Genomic DNA, 16,839 nt, shown 5'->3' with positions numbered 1-16,839 from the left:
TTGTCCAGCTTTTAAAAACTATTCTCTGTAAGAAGTTTGTTCCAAGTGCGTGGTCCGCCATTAATGAAAACAGAATCCAATTCTAAACATTAAACAAATATTCTGTCCATAGCACATGTTACTTCTGGATTCATAGTTAAAATGTCACTTATCTTGAAGGATTAGATTAGATATACTTATTATTTGGAAACTACCTATCAAGTAGTATTTTAATGACAGCCACTTGTACAAATTCAGCACATCTGAAATACTTGTTATTTTTAAAAGAAAAATGCTTATCTCATTATTAAATTTGATAGCTCCTCCAGGCTTTGACACAGGATAGCCAGCATAATGGTGCATGGAATATTCTGACAGTTAATCTCATCTCATTATAAGCATTGATAGTAAAGCTTTTCTTATTTAAAATAATGTCTGTAAATCTATTATAATACAAGGGCACATACAAGGTGCAATGTCGTTACATACTCTGAGAGCAAATGAACAAATGGGAGTGCCATCGTGGAACTCTGGTGTGAGAACCTCCACACTTCCCTGAATAGTCGACAGACTGAGTGAGGGTTCTCTTGTCAAACTGTTAAACATCTTTGAAGCTGATTTCTTTCCTTCTGCCTTCCATCACTCTTTTCCTCATGAACAGTAAACTGAAGTTCTAAGATCTATGCTCTCACATCCTGGGGGATTGTTGCAAGCACCCTCTACTGTTCCAGTCCACCTTCATATTTTATAGGCAGCAGAGAAAGCTTTTCAAAATACAAATAACATAACGTCATTCTCTTTCTTAAAAAGCCACAAGGCTTCATAATGGATTTAGAATAAAATCCAGAATTTGTATTCATATTTTATTTGATTATTAGAATGTCTTCAGAGTGTAAGCTCCTTAAGAATTATCAGCGCCTGAAACGGTAGCTCAGGAATAGATGTCATGAATAAATGTTGTGTGAATAAAGGAGAATTAAAAACCTAGAGTTTCATATATTTGGTACTAAAAAATTAAGATCTTATGAAAGGATAAACTCAACCTTTTTCTATTGCTCTGCACAAAATCAAGAATTAATATCGATTTGTGAGTATTTTCATTGGAAGCTCTAAGGCTTCTCAGCTGTTACTCCTATAAACTGCAGCATTACTGATGTGTTAGTATTTTTGCTTGTTTCTCCTGTATGTCTTTGCTCTGTGGAGTAATATGAATACAAATTATAAAAACCTAACTGCAAAGAAGTTGGGTTTGACATGCGATTCATGACTTTTCCTCTAACATTTGCAGTCTTTACACAAGTATTGATTAGAATGATCAAACTAACCCTGCCTGCCTCTCTGGTAATAGATACTAAAAGAAGGTACATATTCTTTATTCCTGATAATTGATCTGCCTGATGACAGTTGCTGCTTCTTCAGCTGTTGACATTGAATACTTAATTTTGGGCAAAATTTTCTTAGTGTATCTTTGTTTCAATCATAGACACCTGTTGAAAGATTTTTGGAAACAAATGCTAAATACTTTGTTCCCAAAATATGAGATGTTAACTTTTTCAGGAAGCTCATAAGATGGTGAGAGAAGCAAATGTCAAGCAGGCAACAGCAGAAAAACAACTAAAAGAAGCACAAGGAAAAGTAAGTTTTACTGCTTTTAATAGGATAAAATATAATTACAGTTTGAAAAATACCTTGATGTTTATTGGATTTGTTCTGATTATAAAAGTAGTTCTTACTTTAGAAGATTTTTTAAAACTACAAGACACCATAAAGAAGAAAATAGCTACTACATAGAATTAATAGTGAACATTTGGTGTACATTTATATTAGAAGCAAATGATTTAAAGCTTTGTGAATCACACATATTATCAAAAGGATTATATAATTATTTTAAAGTCAGTTACTTTTTAATTCACTAAAAAAGGCACTGAAATGTTACTAGATTTACTATTTTAGAAATGAACTGCACCTAATCATAAGCTCTTTTTAAATATGAAGATTTTGAAAATTTACATCCATTCAGTGACTCAGTTGTGTCCGACTCTTTGCGACCCAATGGACTGTAGCATGCCAGGCTTCCCTGTCCATCTCTAACTCTTGGAGCTTGCTCAAACTCATGTCCATTGAGTTGGTGATGTCTATGGCCATACCACCCTGAACACACCTGATCTCATCTGAAAATCCTCATAGTGAAATGTGAAACATTTTGATAATTTTAAAATTTTCATCTGACATTGTGAATAGCAGCTGAATCCAGACTGTATGGGAACATCAAAAAACTGATTAAAAGTTAAAAAGCCCTCCCCAAAAAACCATTTAGTTTACTTTTCTCTTATTCAGTTCAGTTCAGTCGCTTAGCGTGTCCGACTCTTTGCGACTCCATGAACCACAGCACGCCAGGCCTCCCTGTCCATTACCAACTCCCAGAGTCCACTCAACCCATGTCCATCGAGTTGGTGATGCCATCCAGCCATCTCATCCTTTGTCGTCCCCTTCTCCTCCTGCCCCCAATCCCTCCCAGCATCAGGGTCTTTTATTACTCCACAGGAAATACACATTAAACTTATGTTTCATCTCTGAAAGTTACCAAATGGTTAACATTTAGCTGCATCTGTTATAAAACATACTCAGTATATGTGACTATGATGATTTCTTTTCAAGATTGATGTACTTCAAGCTGAAGTAGCGGCATTGAAGACACTTGTATTGTCCAGTTCTCCAACATCACCTACGCAAGAGCCTCTGCCAGGTGGAAAGGCACATTTTAAAAAGGGGCATACAAGAAATAAAAGTACAAGCAGTGCTATGAGTGGCAGTCATCAGGACCTCAGTGTGATACAGCCAATTGTAAAGGACTGCAAAGAGGTAACTCGTCCAGGACTGTCCCCTCTGACTCTGTTGATACTTAGTAATTCTCTTCACTGAGGTGTTGGTTATGATTTTTGCCAGCAAAAGTTTTAGTACAAAATATTCAGTATTAAGATGGGGGAGGCTTTGTCTAGAGCTGGCTGCTTTCAGGGATTCTTCAGTTCCCTTCTCTACCTGGCTGACCTTGGAGTACCTGCTGGAAACTTGGTAAGTTTCTTAATCTCGATATTTCATTTAGGGAGCAAACTGTTGTGTGTTGTATAAAGGAGAGTGGGTGACTTTAATGATCTGGCTAGTCAAAATTTATTGCTTGCATGCTCTAGCAAAATATGAATATAAGAAATATATGAAAATATTAGGTGATTTTCTTGAAGAACGGTGCATTGTTTTTACTTAAATTCTGGGAGAAACAATTTTATATCAGTAAGGAAGTCCTGGAGTTAATTCAGATAATTAAGCAACAAAAAATAGAACTGATGGTAAGCTTATAATTTTATAAGGTATATTATGAGGATAGCTGAGATAATGTGCTAATACTCTGAGTTGTTTTGAGTAAAAATTGTGTAATTGTAAAATAGTTTTTACATGTGTTGAGAAAGCATGTCCAAGGGGATTGATCACTAATTAACAAGCAGCCTTCTCCCATTTTTTTTCTTGAAAGTTGTATTTTACATTGTCAAATTCAAGTCTCTCATTAATCTTTAAGAAGCTGTGCTTGTTTAGATTTTTACATAGAAGCCAGGAGTTTATTAAGTTGAATAACCAGGCTTGCTGCTCATTTTAGTTGAATTGCATATTGTTTAGTTATTCATAAAAAAAAAGATGCTGGTGAGAGAAAAGTTCAATACTTAGTTAAATCTGAATGTGATGAAATTAAAATTCACACTGGTTTCTGTTAAATATTTAAGAAACTTTTTTAGTCATAACTTTAATTCTGATTTCTTTCAGTATTGATAGCATTTTTAATTGCTTGGTACAACTTGTATTTTTGCTGTGGTTTCTCAGTGTATGTACCCTTTCCTCCCTGCTGTTTACACTAAGAAAATTTAGATGTTTCTTATGGAATGTTTTCAAGTTTCGTATTTATGAAATTCCTTAAAATATGCATATAGGCAGCATATAACATTTTGCTTTTTGGCTATATCTTGTAATATTTTGTGAAAAACTTGTCAAAATATTTTATTAGACAAAGGAAACACATAAATTTGGCCTGTGTAAATTTTAGATATAATAGTTGGACAGAAAATGGAACATGTCCATGTTTCTATAGAAAATGTGATGGGGGCATTCAGTCATGACATTTACAGTGTATGTTCTGAAATCACTGAGCACACAGGTGCATGCATGCACACACAGCAGTTAGGCAAGGCTTTGAGATCAAGTCACTCAGATGTGAACTTTTACTGGTTTCTTGCTTGGTAACCTTGGTCAAGTTATTTTATCTCTCTAAACCCTCGTTTCTTTATCTATAGATGGAGGTTATAATATTTATCTTGCCCAGCTTTGAGGATTAAATGTTTGTGAAGTGCTTATTACTATAGTTCCAGACAGAGTCAGCTCTTAATAAGTAGTTTAAATTATTGCCTTTCAACTAGAATCTTTTCTCAGAACACTACTTACCCACTTTGGGTTTTCTATCCATCAAAGGGTAGACTTTACAAAGAATATTAATTTGTAAATGTATTACTTATCTGCTAATATTTTTATCCTTTTGCCTTTAGCTTTGATTCAAGGAATTTGTGGATTGGGATGAAAAAAATTCACATTGAGATTGCCATTATACACCTTAAAGGAAAGTCTCTAGGAAAGCTGGGGTACAGCCAGTCTTTTGTTACTTTCACATAGACTGCACGCACATCTGATTGAGCTGTCCTGGAGGCCGTAGATGCAGTCCGTGTGTCATTTACAGGCTATCTAGTGCTTCTGGACAAGAGTGGCTTAGAGCTGCGGGCGGGTGAGGGACACTGCTCTGTGTTTGGGGGGCTGGGGGCTGGGTGGATCCTTATATGCTGATGGGCAGGATTGAGCTGGGCTGAGAGAATCTGAAGAGAATACTTGGGAAAAATTATTAAATTGGAAGGAAAGAGAAGAGACAACTGGAAGAGTGAATAGGAAGGCCGGTGCCCGCTGGATTTATTGGTAACTCAGATGGTAGATACTAGATGTTGAAGTGACAAAAAAAACCTAAATGAATGTTTTATACTTGCGATAGTCAATTTAGGAGACTGTGTGTGTGTGCTGCATTCAGTTTTGCAGCTTATACAGTGAAAATTTAGAAAATTCTGGAAGTGCCTGAAATAGCTGGACTGTTGGTGTCACTTTTGACCCCAAAATAGGTTTCACAGTTTGGTCAGCCTCTACTTATTTAAACACTTGTTTTAATTAACTTGGTTCCAAATTGTTTATTTTCAGAAGACTTTTGTGTTCAGAACAGTGTGCACCTGCGCCTTAAGAAGAGCTCCAACATTAGTGCTACACTTTTTTTGGTGGGTGGGTAATGGTAGTGATCACTGACACCACAGTGGATACATTGAAAAGCACCCACTAGTTATTTGGGAGTTTAGGTAGTTTTTTAAAAAGAATGAAATATTGCCATTTGTAGCAACATAAATGGACCTAGAGAGCATCATACTCACTGAAGATGTCAGAGAGAAAAACACAAATATGATCACTTATATGTGAAATCCTAAAAAAGGTACAAATGAATTTATTCACAAAACAGAAACAGACTCACAGACATAGAAAGGGATCTTTTGGTTGCAAAGGGGAAAGGCTGAGAGAGGAATAAGTTAGAAGTATGAGATTAACAGATATACACCCCTGTATATAAAATAAGCCAAGAATTTACTGTATAGTACAGGGAACCATAGGCTTCCCTGGTGGCTCAGTGGGGAAGATCTTGCGTGCTAGAGCAGGAGAGGCAGGTTCAATCCCTGGGTGGGGAAGATCCCCTGGAGAAGGAAATGGCAATCCACTCCAGCATTCTTGCTTGGGAAAATCTCGTGGACAGAGGAGCCTGGTGAGCTACACTCCAGGGCGTTACTAAAGAGTTGGACATGACTTAGCAGCTAAAACAACAACAGGGAACTATATTCAATACCTTATAATAATCTATAATGGAAAGAATTTGAAAAAAAATATGTTTAATTGAATCACTTTGCTATACACCTGAAACAAACAATATTGTAAATCAGCTATACTTCAATTAAAAAATTGCTATCCCATATTATAACTAATCAAGAATGGTTCAATTGTTATTTTAAATAAAGAATATTTGTTTTTTGGTAATATATTAATTAGGTTTTGGTTTTATAAAGTGATTTTCTGTTTGTATTTTTTAAAATTATTATATGTTTTCTTTTGTCAGGCTGACTTATCCCTGTATAATGAATTCAGATCTTGGAAGGATGAGCCCACAATGGACAGAACGTGTCCTTTCTTAGACAAAATCTATCAGGAAGATATCTTTCCTTGTCTAACCTTCTCAAAAAGTGAGGTAATTTTAAAAAACTTTAATAGAAATGCAATAGACTTGTTCCTATACCTTTTACTTAGACATGTTGCATATTTTAGTATCTCTTACATAAATAATTTATAAAATGTCATGTTTTACCATTTTCTCCATTCCATACTAGGATCATAATAATTTCTTGGCATTCACTTATTGATCCTCCTTCCTTATTTGAGCAGAGGATCACTCACACTGCAGGGTGCTTTGCACTGGAGTGAAGTATTAAATATGTTAAGGGGGTAGCCCTTATTTCTTAACTTTTAGTTCAAGGGTCAGTGTAAAGGAGTTTCTGTACACTTCAAGCTGTTTGTTTGGTTTATCTGTTTGTGATTTTAAAACTCCTGTTTAGTTCCTTCATCTTTAAAATGGGGGAAAAATTCCTTCCTTGCCTGGGTCTCAGGGTTGTTAAGACAAAACGAAGTCAATTAAGTAGATAGAAAAACTTCCCTGGTGTCTCAGATGGTAAAGCATCTGCCTGCAATGCAGGAGACCCAGGTTCAATCTCTGGGTTGGGAAGATCCCTTGGAGAAGGGAAGGCTACCCACTCCAGTATTCTTGCCTGGAGAATTCCATGGACAGGGGAACCTGGTGGGCTATAGTCCAGTTCAAAGAGTTGGACATGACTGCGTGACTAACTTTGACACTTTCAAGTAGACAGAAAACCTTAAAACACTATGCAAATGTAAGGTCATAATTTTAATTTGTTCTTACATGTGGAAGGTTTGTCTACAAATATCCAATCAATAAGTGTTTTTAGAAAGTTTAATCCTAAGAGTCTTTAGAGAATTTAATTACAATACTACTTGTAAGGAGAAGTTAAGAGGAAGAATAAAATGCTTTTGATATATAGCTGTTAGTCAGTATGGCTCTGGCCCTAATTTTAGATAGATTGCTACATATAAGTAATCTTGCCAGAATAAAGTAGTTTGCCCATTTCATCAATTGTTTATCAGTTACTACCATCTCCATCTGGGCATTTAATATTTGATAATTCATTTAATTCTTTTGTATACTCTTGTGCACATAAATACGAGATCATTAAATATATAGTTCTGTTTAATATATATTGCTCTGTTATGATGACCAGTATTAAGAAATAATGCATAAATTTAGCAAAATCAAGCATTAGGATATTCATTTTGAAGTGACTTTAATAGTGGATGTTAATTGTGGATAAGGGGTGATCTGGAGTTAATGTCTTTTGTTTCCTTCCAGAAAATGAGAAAAGTTACTTAGCTGTAACTGAATCACTTTTCGTAACAATATTGAAGTTACAAAATAATTCAAACCATGCTTATGTGGTTTCTTTCTTTTTCATTAGCTAAGGCAAATCTAGGGGGACTTGGGGAAAAATAATTTTTAAACATCAGTTTACTGTGAACTAGAATTTTTACATTTTCCTGTCAGCATCTAATACTTTTCTGTGTTCTGTGAAGTTGGCTTCAGCTGTTCTGGAGGCTGTGGAGAACAACACGTTAAGCATTGAACCAGTGGGATTACAACCTGTTCGATTCGTGAAAGCATCTGCAGTTGAATGTGGAGGACCAAAGTATGTTTTCAAAATCATGTCTTGTGGAAGAATACTGAGTTTTAAAAATTTTATGTATTGTAGTTACTTTAATTTTTTCTGGTTTTAAATATGGTTAAATCTCTCGGCGGTTTTCTGTTTAGAGTCTGTGCAGCCCAGAGACCAACCCGCAGGCAGTGTGGGGATTTCAGATGTATCGTCAGTGGAGAGCTCTTTAATTACAGACCTGTACGTGGGATCCAGGTAGATCAGGTGTCAGAAACTTATTTTTTTTTAAACCACATATTGTAATCCATTACCTGATTATGAAATCTCTTTAATGGGTCATAAGCAGATTTTCTTTTTGTTATACTTTTCATGTTCTGGGCTTTTTATATAAAATATTTTTTCCTGAAGTTTGCTGTCAAAAATAATTTGAAAAGACAGTGAATTAGACCAGGTCTTACCAAGCATGAAAACAGGTTACCAAAAAGACTTGGCTAGTCCTCTCCTTCAGTACTCTATTGTAAAGCTTTCTCATTTTGATAAAGAAACATTTCTGTCTTCATGTGTAAGAGATATTTGACAGTTGTGTACCTTCAGTGACTCCACTGAAGTGACTCCACATTTCATAACAGAACAAGCTTTTTTCCAACTAGTTCTGGGAGGAGGAAAGACTGAAACCAGCAGTACTTAAAAACCTTTGGCATAACTGTTTAAAAAGTGACTTTGAAAAATTTTGGGGAAGCTGCTTAGTTGGTTAAAAACTGGATCAGTATGAGGGGACTGAAGAGCCCAGGAGAGCTCATATGCGTGCATGCTAAGTCGCTCAGCTGTGTCCGATTCTGTGCCACCCCATGGACCATAGCCCGCCAGGCTCCTCTGTCCATGGGATTCTCCAGGCAAGAACACTGGAGTGTGTTGTCATACCCTCATCCAGGGGATCTTCCCCACCCAGGGATTGAACCCACGTCTCTCATGTCTCCTGCATTGGCAGGCAGGTTCTTAACCACTAGCATCACCTGGGAGGCCCAAGAGAGCTGCTAGCTAGCAACAATTGAATCCCATCAGGCAGGCTGTTTGAATGCAGAAGAGGAAACGGCTGGTTGAGATGAACTGCCAGGTCTGTTAAAGCCAGGTGTGGGGGTTGTCTGGTTCTTCTGTTTCCTGTTACGCACACTGCAGTCTCAGCAGGATCAGTCAGTGCTGGTATTTGGGTAACTGATTTTTCCAGTCCTGTGTTTGCTCGTGACCCACAGGTCTGTCCACTTAGAGCTGTGTCCTGTTTTACGCTCCCCATGCCAGACTTGTAGTGTATGGTGGCCTCTGAATTTTGGGGACGAGATTTACATTCCTAGATTCTACCCATCAACAAACTCCTGGGTATTTTTATCGTGATCTTTAATGATAGCAGTTATTGTACTTCTGAGTTCTGTGTTATACCTTATTTTACAAATAGCAGTTTTTATTGTATGATTTTAAATTTATGGTTGCATTATATCTATCCCACATATTAAATGTGCAATATCATCAAATGAAATCTCAGTTTCAGTAGATTTTTACAATATTTTACTAAAATAATTATACTGAATGAAAGTGAAAGTCACTCAATCATGTCCACCTCTTTGTGACCCCATGGACTATACAGTCCATGGAATTCTTCAGGCCAGGATATTCTAGTGGGTAGCCTTTCCCTTCTCCAGGGGATCTTTCCAACCCAGGGATCAAATCCACATCTCCTGCATTGCAGGTGGATTCTTTACCAGCTGAGCCACAAGGGAAGCCCAGGAATTCTGGAGTGGGTAGCCTGTCCCTTCTCCAGTGGATCTTCCCGACCCAGGAATCAAAGGGGTCTCCTGCATTGCAGGTGGATTCTTTACCAACTGAGCTATTTAGGGAACAATTTACATAGTTAAGGATATTGTTGTGCTTGTGGAAATGGGGCCAGAAGCCAAGATGTTTGCAGTGCATATTGTGTGGAGAAAACTAAAAGAAAATGTTGTCTTTTCTTTTCTTCTCTCTTTTTTTTAATGAAATGTGAAGTATGGCCCCGGCTAAGGCTCTTGTGGATGAGATTGTCAAGACAGTCAGTAAGTGAGTGGCATAGTGCTCTGGGAATTTTGTGGAAGGCAAGGTCACTCCACTGGTGGTGATCAGAACTATTCTTGGAGGGGCTTTGGTTTGATCTGGACTCAGAAGCATGGGTGGAATTTGGATAACAAAGACTGAAGAAGGGAACAAGGAAACTACGTTCAGTGGATGATGAGTGTATGGGGAGGAAAGATGTGTAAAGAAAGAGGTTAGAGGTGACTGGTTGGATGGGTGATGTGAGCTTTTGGAAGTTAATAGGAAGGGCTCTGGTTTACAAGGTGATAGATGCAAACTTAGACACGTTGACATCCTTGAGTGAAAATGGCAAGCAAGGCTTTGAACTCTTGGGACTAGAGCTGTTGAGATACTGAGGTAGTGTAGTATGTTTTTTTAAAAAAAAATTGGAATTAGAGCTCAGAAGACAGCATTGAATTCTAGCTCAAATAAAAATATATTAACTTCAGAAATGAGATAACTTAAACACTTTATTATTTTAAAAGTTGATACTTAAAACCATTTTACCTGAGTCATCTGAAAGTTAGAAAAATAGTAGACAAACAGATATATGTCTGCTTCCAGAAGAGCAGTGTAAAGGTGATTTTTATCAGTTTGATGGTACTTTTTTCTCTTGTATAAATTATACTTAAAATAGTATAGTTCGAAGGACTTTTAACATTTGTGCCTTAACTTTCTTGATCGTCCATCCTCCTCAAGCTAGTAGTAGTGCTTTTAAATGTTGTTAGAGATCATTAAAGGAATTTTCTAATAAAGGAACAGTGAGGTGAAATCTCTTTGAAAAGGTAAGAATTCTTTTGTGATTTGAATGGCCAAAATTATTCTCTTTTAAGGAACCATTTGTTGTGTGTTTGCTTAATATGCAGCCACATTCATTTCATATGTCTCGTAAGTATAGTTGAAAATTCAATGTCTAGTTAATACATATTTCTTTATAACTTATAATGTCCTATAAATGCTATTGGCCACTTTCTTTTACTTTAGAGCTACCCTGATTCTGCATGGACGAGGAGTGGTAGCTGTCCTTAGTCAAGCTTCTGATTTAGCAGGGTGACGGCTGGGCCGCTGTGAGTCCAACCTGATCTTACTGAGCAAGCAGAGTGACAGGTGGCCTGTCGCTTAACCAGCAACCACTGAAGGTCTGCTCCCCGCCCGGCAGATACTTACTGTCAGGCAGTTAAAAGATGAATATGGGACATTCTCTAATCTCAAGAGACTTCCACCCTCTTGTAGCCTGAAAACCCTCATACATGTAGTATGCGAAGAGGAAGGTTGGTATGTCTGAATGTAGTGTGTACCCTTTGTGTAATTGTAGTTGTTAAGATGCAGTGTATTTGTAAGCGATCTTATTCCTTTGTATTTCTCAGTCCTAGGTGCCACATTAAATTCATATATACCAACCCAACACACCGAAAAGTATCCCATCTGGAAACCGTTGTCCTGCAGGGCATCAGTAACATGTTTTGAGACTTGAACAGTCACTTTTAAGTTTTTTTCAACTAAGACAGAAGTTGAAGTCCCAGTGGAAAGCTGTGGCCTGCCCTGCAGCTGATTATTTATTTGTAACTTTGTTCCTGGTTAGGACATACATTGGAGAAGGAAATGGCAACCCACTCCAGTACTCTTGCCTGGAAAATCCCGTGGACGGAGGAGCCTGGTAGGCTACAGTCCACAGGGTTGTAAAGAGTCGGACATGACTGAGCGACTTCACTTCACTCACTTCATACTTTATCACTGGAGAAGGAAATGACAACCCACTCCAGTATTCTTGCCTGGAGAATCCCATGGACAGGGGAACCTGGCGGGCTGTGGTCCATGGGGTCGCAGAGAGTCGGACATGACTGAAGTGACTGAGCAAGGACATATATTAAAACATCTAGCTTTTATTTCTAGGACCATACTGAATGCTATGCCTGTAAACTTCTACTAGAATGTAAGCCCTAGAGGGTAGGGCTTTTGTCTTTCTCATCTTCACAGAGTGCCTGATACAGGGTAGGTTGTCAAATATTTGTTGTCTGAATGAATGTGCAACTTGTTCAGAAAGTAGAGGCAAAATGCTTTTAATTTTTGAAAACTAAAATTTATCCTTATTTTACAGAAAATGTGCCCTCACAGGTCAGAGCAAGTCCTGTAAACACAGAATTAAACTAGGGGACTCAAGCAACTACTATTATATTTCTCCTTTTTGCAGATACAGGGTAAGTAACGTAACCATGAATTTTAATAAAGCTCTCTTTGACATGAAACATTTGACTGTTTAACATTCTTTTCTTTTTGGCCTAGATCACGTCTGTCTGTAACTTTTTCACATACATTCGGTACATTCAGCAGGGACTTGTGAAACAGCAAGATGGTGAGTGTCAATTCGTTATAAAATATTTCCATGAAAGTTCAGTAAAAAGTATAGAACATAATAGTAATGCTCAAATAAATGTTACTGGTACATTTATATTGAATCTCTTTTATCGGTCTAATAAAATGTGTGAAGAATTTGGGAATAAAAGCATCTTTTAAAACATGCTGTATGCTTAGATTTGTCACATTTTACTCTAATCTTGAGTTTGAAGCAGGATCAGTTTTAATGTTTAAGGAATATATGATAAACCAGATGGTAAATGTGAGAGGAGCATAAAGGCCATAGAATATACTCCTTAAGAAATAAAACTGAGCAAGCTCTAAATGTGGTCAGGCTTATTTTAATTAGTGGAGCCCACAGGGCACTAAGCTTTTTTCTGTATTTTCTTCTTTCACGTGTGAGTTAATAAAGTAGTCGTGAGGGCAATTCCTAATGGAGTAAAGATCACTGTCTTCCAAATCAACAGAAACATGTAGATGGTATATCCAGAGAGCTAACCTAGTGCCAGGCTGGCAGCATTTTTAATTGTAGTCTTTCATGACTAGTTATGATTTTATAGTCAGATGTCTTAAATACAGGCATAGAAACTAACATGACCTGACAACTCCAAAATATATATTTGTTAATACATATGGTTGTTTTAAAACAGAAATAACAGGTACTGAGCTAGGGACAAGTCCTTGCCAATTTTGTATTTGAAGTTGTGGAGAATTTTCCTGTTTATCTTTTTCCAGACCCTGAAAATTTTCTTATACTGAAAAACTGGTAAAAGCCTACTGTGTTTTAGTAATGTAAATCAGTGAATGTTAATCCTTTGGAAGAATTAGTTGTGTTGGTAAAAACTTAAGTTTAGCATCTTCAGACTCTGGTATATTGAAAACAGTCATTTGTTTATAATCCTATGTAATTAGGGTTTTTTTTTTTTTTTTTGGTAATTAGGTTTTAATGCCTAAAAGAATAGGGGTGAAACCTGCCTCTGATCAGTATTGAAAAGAGGCTGCAGAGCGGACACGCAGGCGTTAAACTGTGCGGTACTTTCTATGCTTTGGTAAAAATGCAGAGTCACGTGGGCCTCAGGGAGGCATCACTGCAAACAAAGCTAGTGCAGGTGATGGATTTCCAGTTGAGCTATTTCAGATCCTAAAGTGATGCTATTAAAGTGCTGCACTCAATATGCCAGCAAATTTGGAAAACTCAGCAGTGGCCACAGGACTGGAAAAGGTCCGTTTTCATTCCAATCCCAAAGAAAGGCAGTGCCAAAGATTGTTCCAACTACGGCACCATTGTACTCATCTCACACGCTAGCAAAATGATGCTCAAAATTCTCCAAGCTAGGCTTCAACAGTACATGAACCATGAACTTCCAGATGTTCAAGCTGGTTTTAGAAAAGGCAGAGGAACCAGAGATCAAATTGCCAACATCCGTTGGATCATCAAGAAAGCAGGTGAGTTCCGGAAAAGCAGCTACTTCTGCTTTATTGACTATGCCAAAACCTTTGACTGTGTGGATCACAACAAACTGTGGAAAATTCTGCATAAGATGGGAATACCAGACCACCTTACCTGCCTCCTGAGAAATCTGTATGCAGGTCAAGAAGCAACAGTTAGACCTGGACATGGAACAACAGACTTGTTTCCAAATTGGAAAAGGCATACACCAAGGCTGTGTATTGTCACCCTGCTTGTTTAACTTATATGCAGAGTACGTCATGCAAAATGCCAGGCTGAATGAAGCATTCAGCTGGAATCAGGATTGCCGGGAAAAATATCAATAAACCTCAAGACACGCAGATGACACCACCCTTATGGCAGAAAGCGAAGAAGAACTAAAGAGCCTCTTGTTGAAGGTGAAAGAGGAGTGTGAAAAATTTGGCTTAAAACTCAACATTCAAAAAGCTAAGATCATGGCATCCAGTCCCATCACTTCATGGCATATAGATGGGGAAACAATGGAAACAGGGACAGACTTTTTTGGGAGGCTCCAAAATCACTGCAAATGGTGACTGCAGCCATGAATTTAAAAGGCGCTTGCTCCTTGGAAGAAAAGCTATGACCAACCTAGACAGCATATTAAAAAGCAGAGATATTACTTTGCCAACAAAGGTCCATCTAGTCAAAGCTATGGTTTGTCCAGTAGTTATGTATAGATGTGAGAGTTGGAGTATAAAGAATGCTGAGCACCAAAGAATTGATGCTTTTGAACTGTGGTGTTGAAGAAGACTCTTGAGAGTCCCTTGGACTGCAAGGAGATCTAACCAGTCCATCCTAAAGGAGATCAGTCCTGGGTGTTCATTGGAAGGACTGATGCTGAAGCTGAAACTCCAGTACCTTAGCCATGTGATGTGAAGAACTGACTCATTAGAAAAGACCCTGATGCTTGGCAAGACTGAAGGCAGGAGAAGGGGACGACAGAGGATGAGATGGCTGAATGGCATCACCGATTCAATGGACATGAGTCTGAGCAAGCTCTGGGAGTTGGTGATGGACAGGGAAGCCTGGCGTGCTCCAGTCCATGGGATCTCAGAGAGTTGGACACAACTGAGCAACTGAACTGAGCTAATTGAACTGACTTTTTCTGACTTTAATAAAATGTAAATCTTTTTGAATAGCTGTTGGTAGGTAATACTATTTAAGCTTAAGAACAGATGATTTGTGCCAAGTTGTCAAGCATATTTTTTCTACTTGTTATAAAAGAGTTTTTGTAGGGATGAATGAAAAGTACTCTACTTATAAAAATAAGAAGAAAGGGTCATAAGTGGTGGGGGTTGACAGTGATGAAAGTGATATCTTCTCTAGCTTCTCTTACTGTTTCATTTCACAGTATTTGGTACACATTATATATTGCATGGGTTTGTAGTAAATTATTATTGATTTTACATTCTGTTTATTATTTGTGCCTTGTGTTGAAAAGGATTTAAGGCAGCTAAACGTAAAGCAGGGTTTCTCAGCCTTGGTGCTATTACTATTCTAAGCCAGATAATTATTGAGAGAGGCTGTCCTGTGCATTGTAGGATGTTTTAATAGCATTCCTGGGCTTTACTCACTAGATGTGAATAATGAAAAACATTTCCAGACATTGCCATATGCACACTGGGGGGCAGAATCTCCCTGGTTAAGAACCACTGATCTAAATCAGTCTAATCTGATCATATGTCAGAGGGAGACCTTTTATAATCTAAAACAGAGCCAACTTTCCCCCACGTACCAGAGGGGACTTACAGAAGCAGAGATAATAGAAATTTACAGCTTATCCTCTGAATTTATTTTTATTTCTAGTTGAGTCATACACAGAATCTTTCCCTGCTATTACAAAGAATGTTACTAAGTTCTCTGGAGTGTCTCGTGTTTTCCTTTTTTCCTATTTACTCTGTTAGTTTTAATGAAAAGTGAAAAATGGCCAAGATATAGCAAACTAGAGCAAGAAGATCCATAAGTGAGATAGTAACTCTTGCACAATCGAGCATTGAGAATAGTTACTCAAGAAGGCAGCAACATCGCCAGTTACTCAGGACGCTGAAATGTCTACCTTCTTTTGGACTAAAATGGTAGTCATTGATAATATCTAACAAATTGTGGTGGCAAAATCAGTAAATATATTTATTAATAAAACTGGGATGCTCAGAAGTACATGGAAAAGTTAGTGTGAAATAAGTGATAGGATGTTAAGCATTAGGTATATCATTAGAAATGTCCAGTTGGCATTTCAGCTAATCCTAAATTTTCATTGAAACGAAAATAATTAAGATGATATTTTATGATTTATGTGTCCCTCTTTTCTGTTTGTGTAGTTGACCAAATCTTTTGGGAAATTATGCAGTTGAGAAAAGAGATGTCATTGGCAAAGCTGGGCTATTTCAAAGAGGAACTCTGATGTTCTGCCTGGGACCATCCATGAACCTCCCTGAAGACATGGAAAATGGCTGAATATTTTTACGGTTACTTGATATTTATTTCCAAGGAGCGGGTCCAAGACTTTTTCCCTCTTTTGCAGATTATACTAAGAAGTACTGTGATTTCTTTTTAAACTGACCTATGCTGTGTTTGCTTATTATTTAGTTGAACACACTATAAAGAATTACAGGTGTACTAGTGATTGTAATTTATAGTTGCAAAAAATAGCTAAATAAATAAATGTTAAACTGAGTGTGTTTTTGCTTTCTCTTCTAGCTCTGACTTGGTGCATAGGGTCAGTTGAATTTGAACTGTAATTTTCAAACTCTGCAGCAGCCTATGAAGGACAAGGAAGAAGGCTAAGTGGACAGGATCACCTTCCTCCCCCCACACCCACTAGAATGACTCTATTTTTGTCTGTTTTTATATGTTAAGATTAAAAGAAAAGACTTTATTTAAAGAAAGACTTCTTCTGAAAAGAAAGTTCTCTGTTTTAATCATTCGGTTCTAATTTAAAGAATCCCATTATTGTGGTGATTGGTTTAAATATATCCGATAGAAGACAGTCAGATTTTATCCTAGAGATGCATTCTTTTGGCATCTGGATGTAATGTATCTATACTT

At 37.4% G+C, this 16,839-nt stretch overlaps 1 protein-coding gene across 12 annotated transcripts in view; it reads left to right on the top strand.

Moving 5' to 3' along the window:
• LOC122683551 (RAB3A interacting protein) overlaps positions 1-16,467 on the top strand; it is a 49,054-nt gene extending 32,587 nt beyond the window's left edge. For 10 of the 12 annotated variants that reach the window (XM_043887229.1, XM_043887248.1, XM_043887264.1 and 7 more), the window contains 7 exons: positions 1,537-1,614; positions 2,638-2,841; positions 6,212-6,340; positions 7,792-7,904; positions 12,067-12,166; positions 12,252-12,321; positions 16,113-16,467. In XM_043887229.1, coding sequence (XP_043743164.1) covers positions 1,537-1,614; positions 2,638-2,841; positions 6,212-6,340; positions 7,792-7,904; positions 12,067-12,166; positions 12,252-12,321; positions 16,113-16,195 — 777 coding nt within the window. In that variant the 3' untranslated portion in view covers positions 16,196-16,467. Of the gene's footprint in view, positions 1-1,536; positions 1,615-2,637; positions 2,842-6,211; positions 6,341-7,791; positions 7,905-8,014; positions 8,136-12,066; positions 12,167-12,251; positions 12,322-16,112 lie in introns of those variants that run through there. The other 2 variants (XM_043887283.1, XM_043887274.1) reach the window with 2 other exon arrangements.
• The last annotated feature ends 372 nt before the right edge of the window (positions 16,468-16,839 follow it).

This window comes from Cervus elaphus, chromosome 3 (assembly GCF_910594005.1).
Source record: "Cervus elaphus chromosome 3, mCerEla1.1, whole genome shotgun sequence".
Taxonomy (NCBI): Eukaryota; Metazoa; Chordata; class Mammalia; order Artiodactyla; family Cervidae; genus Cervus; species Cervus elaphus.
The sequence above is the reverse complement of the archived record's forward strand: the minus strand, read 5'-3'. Positions and strand labels throughout refer to the sequence as shown.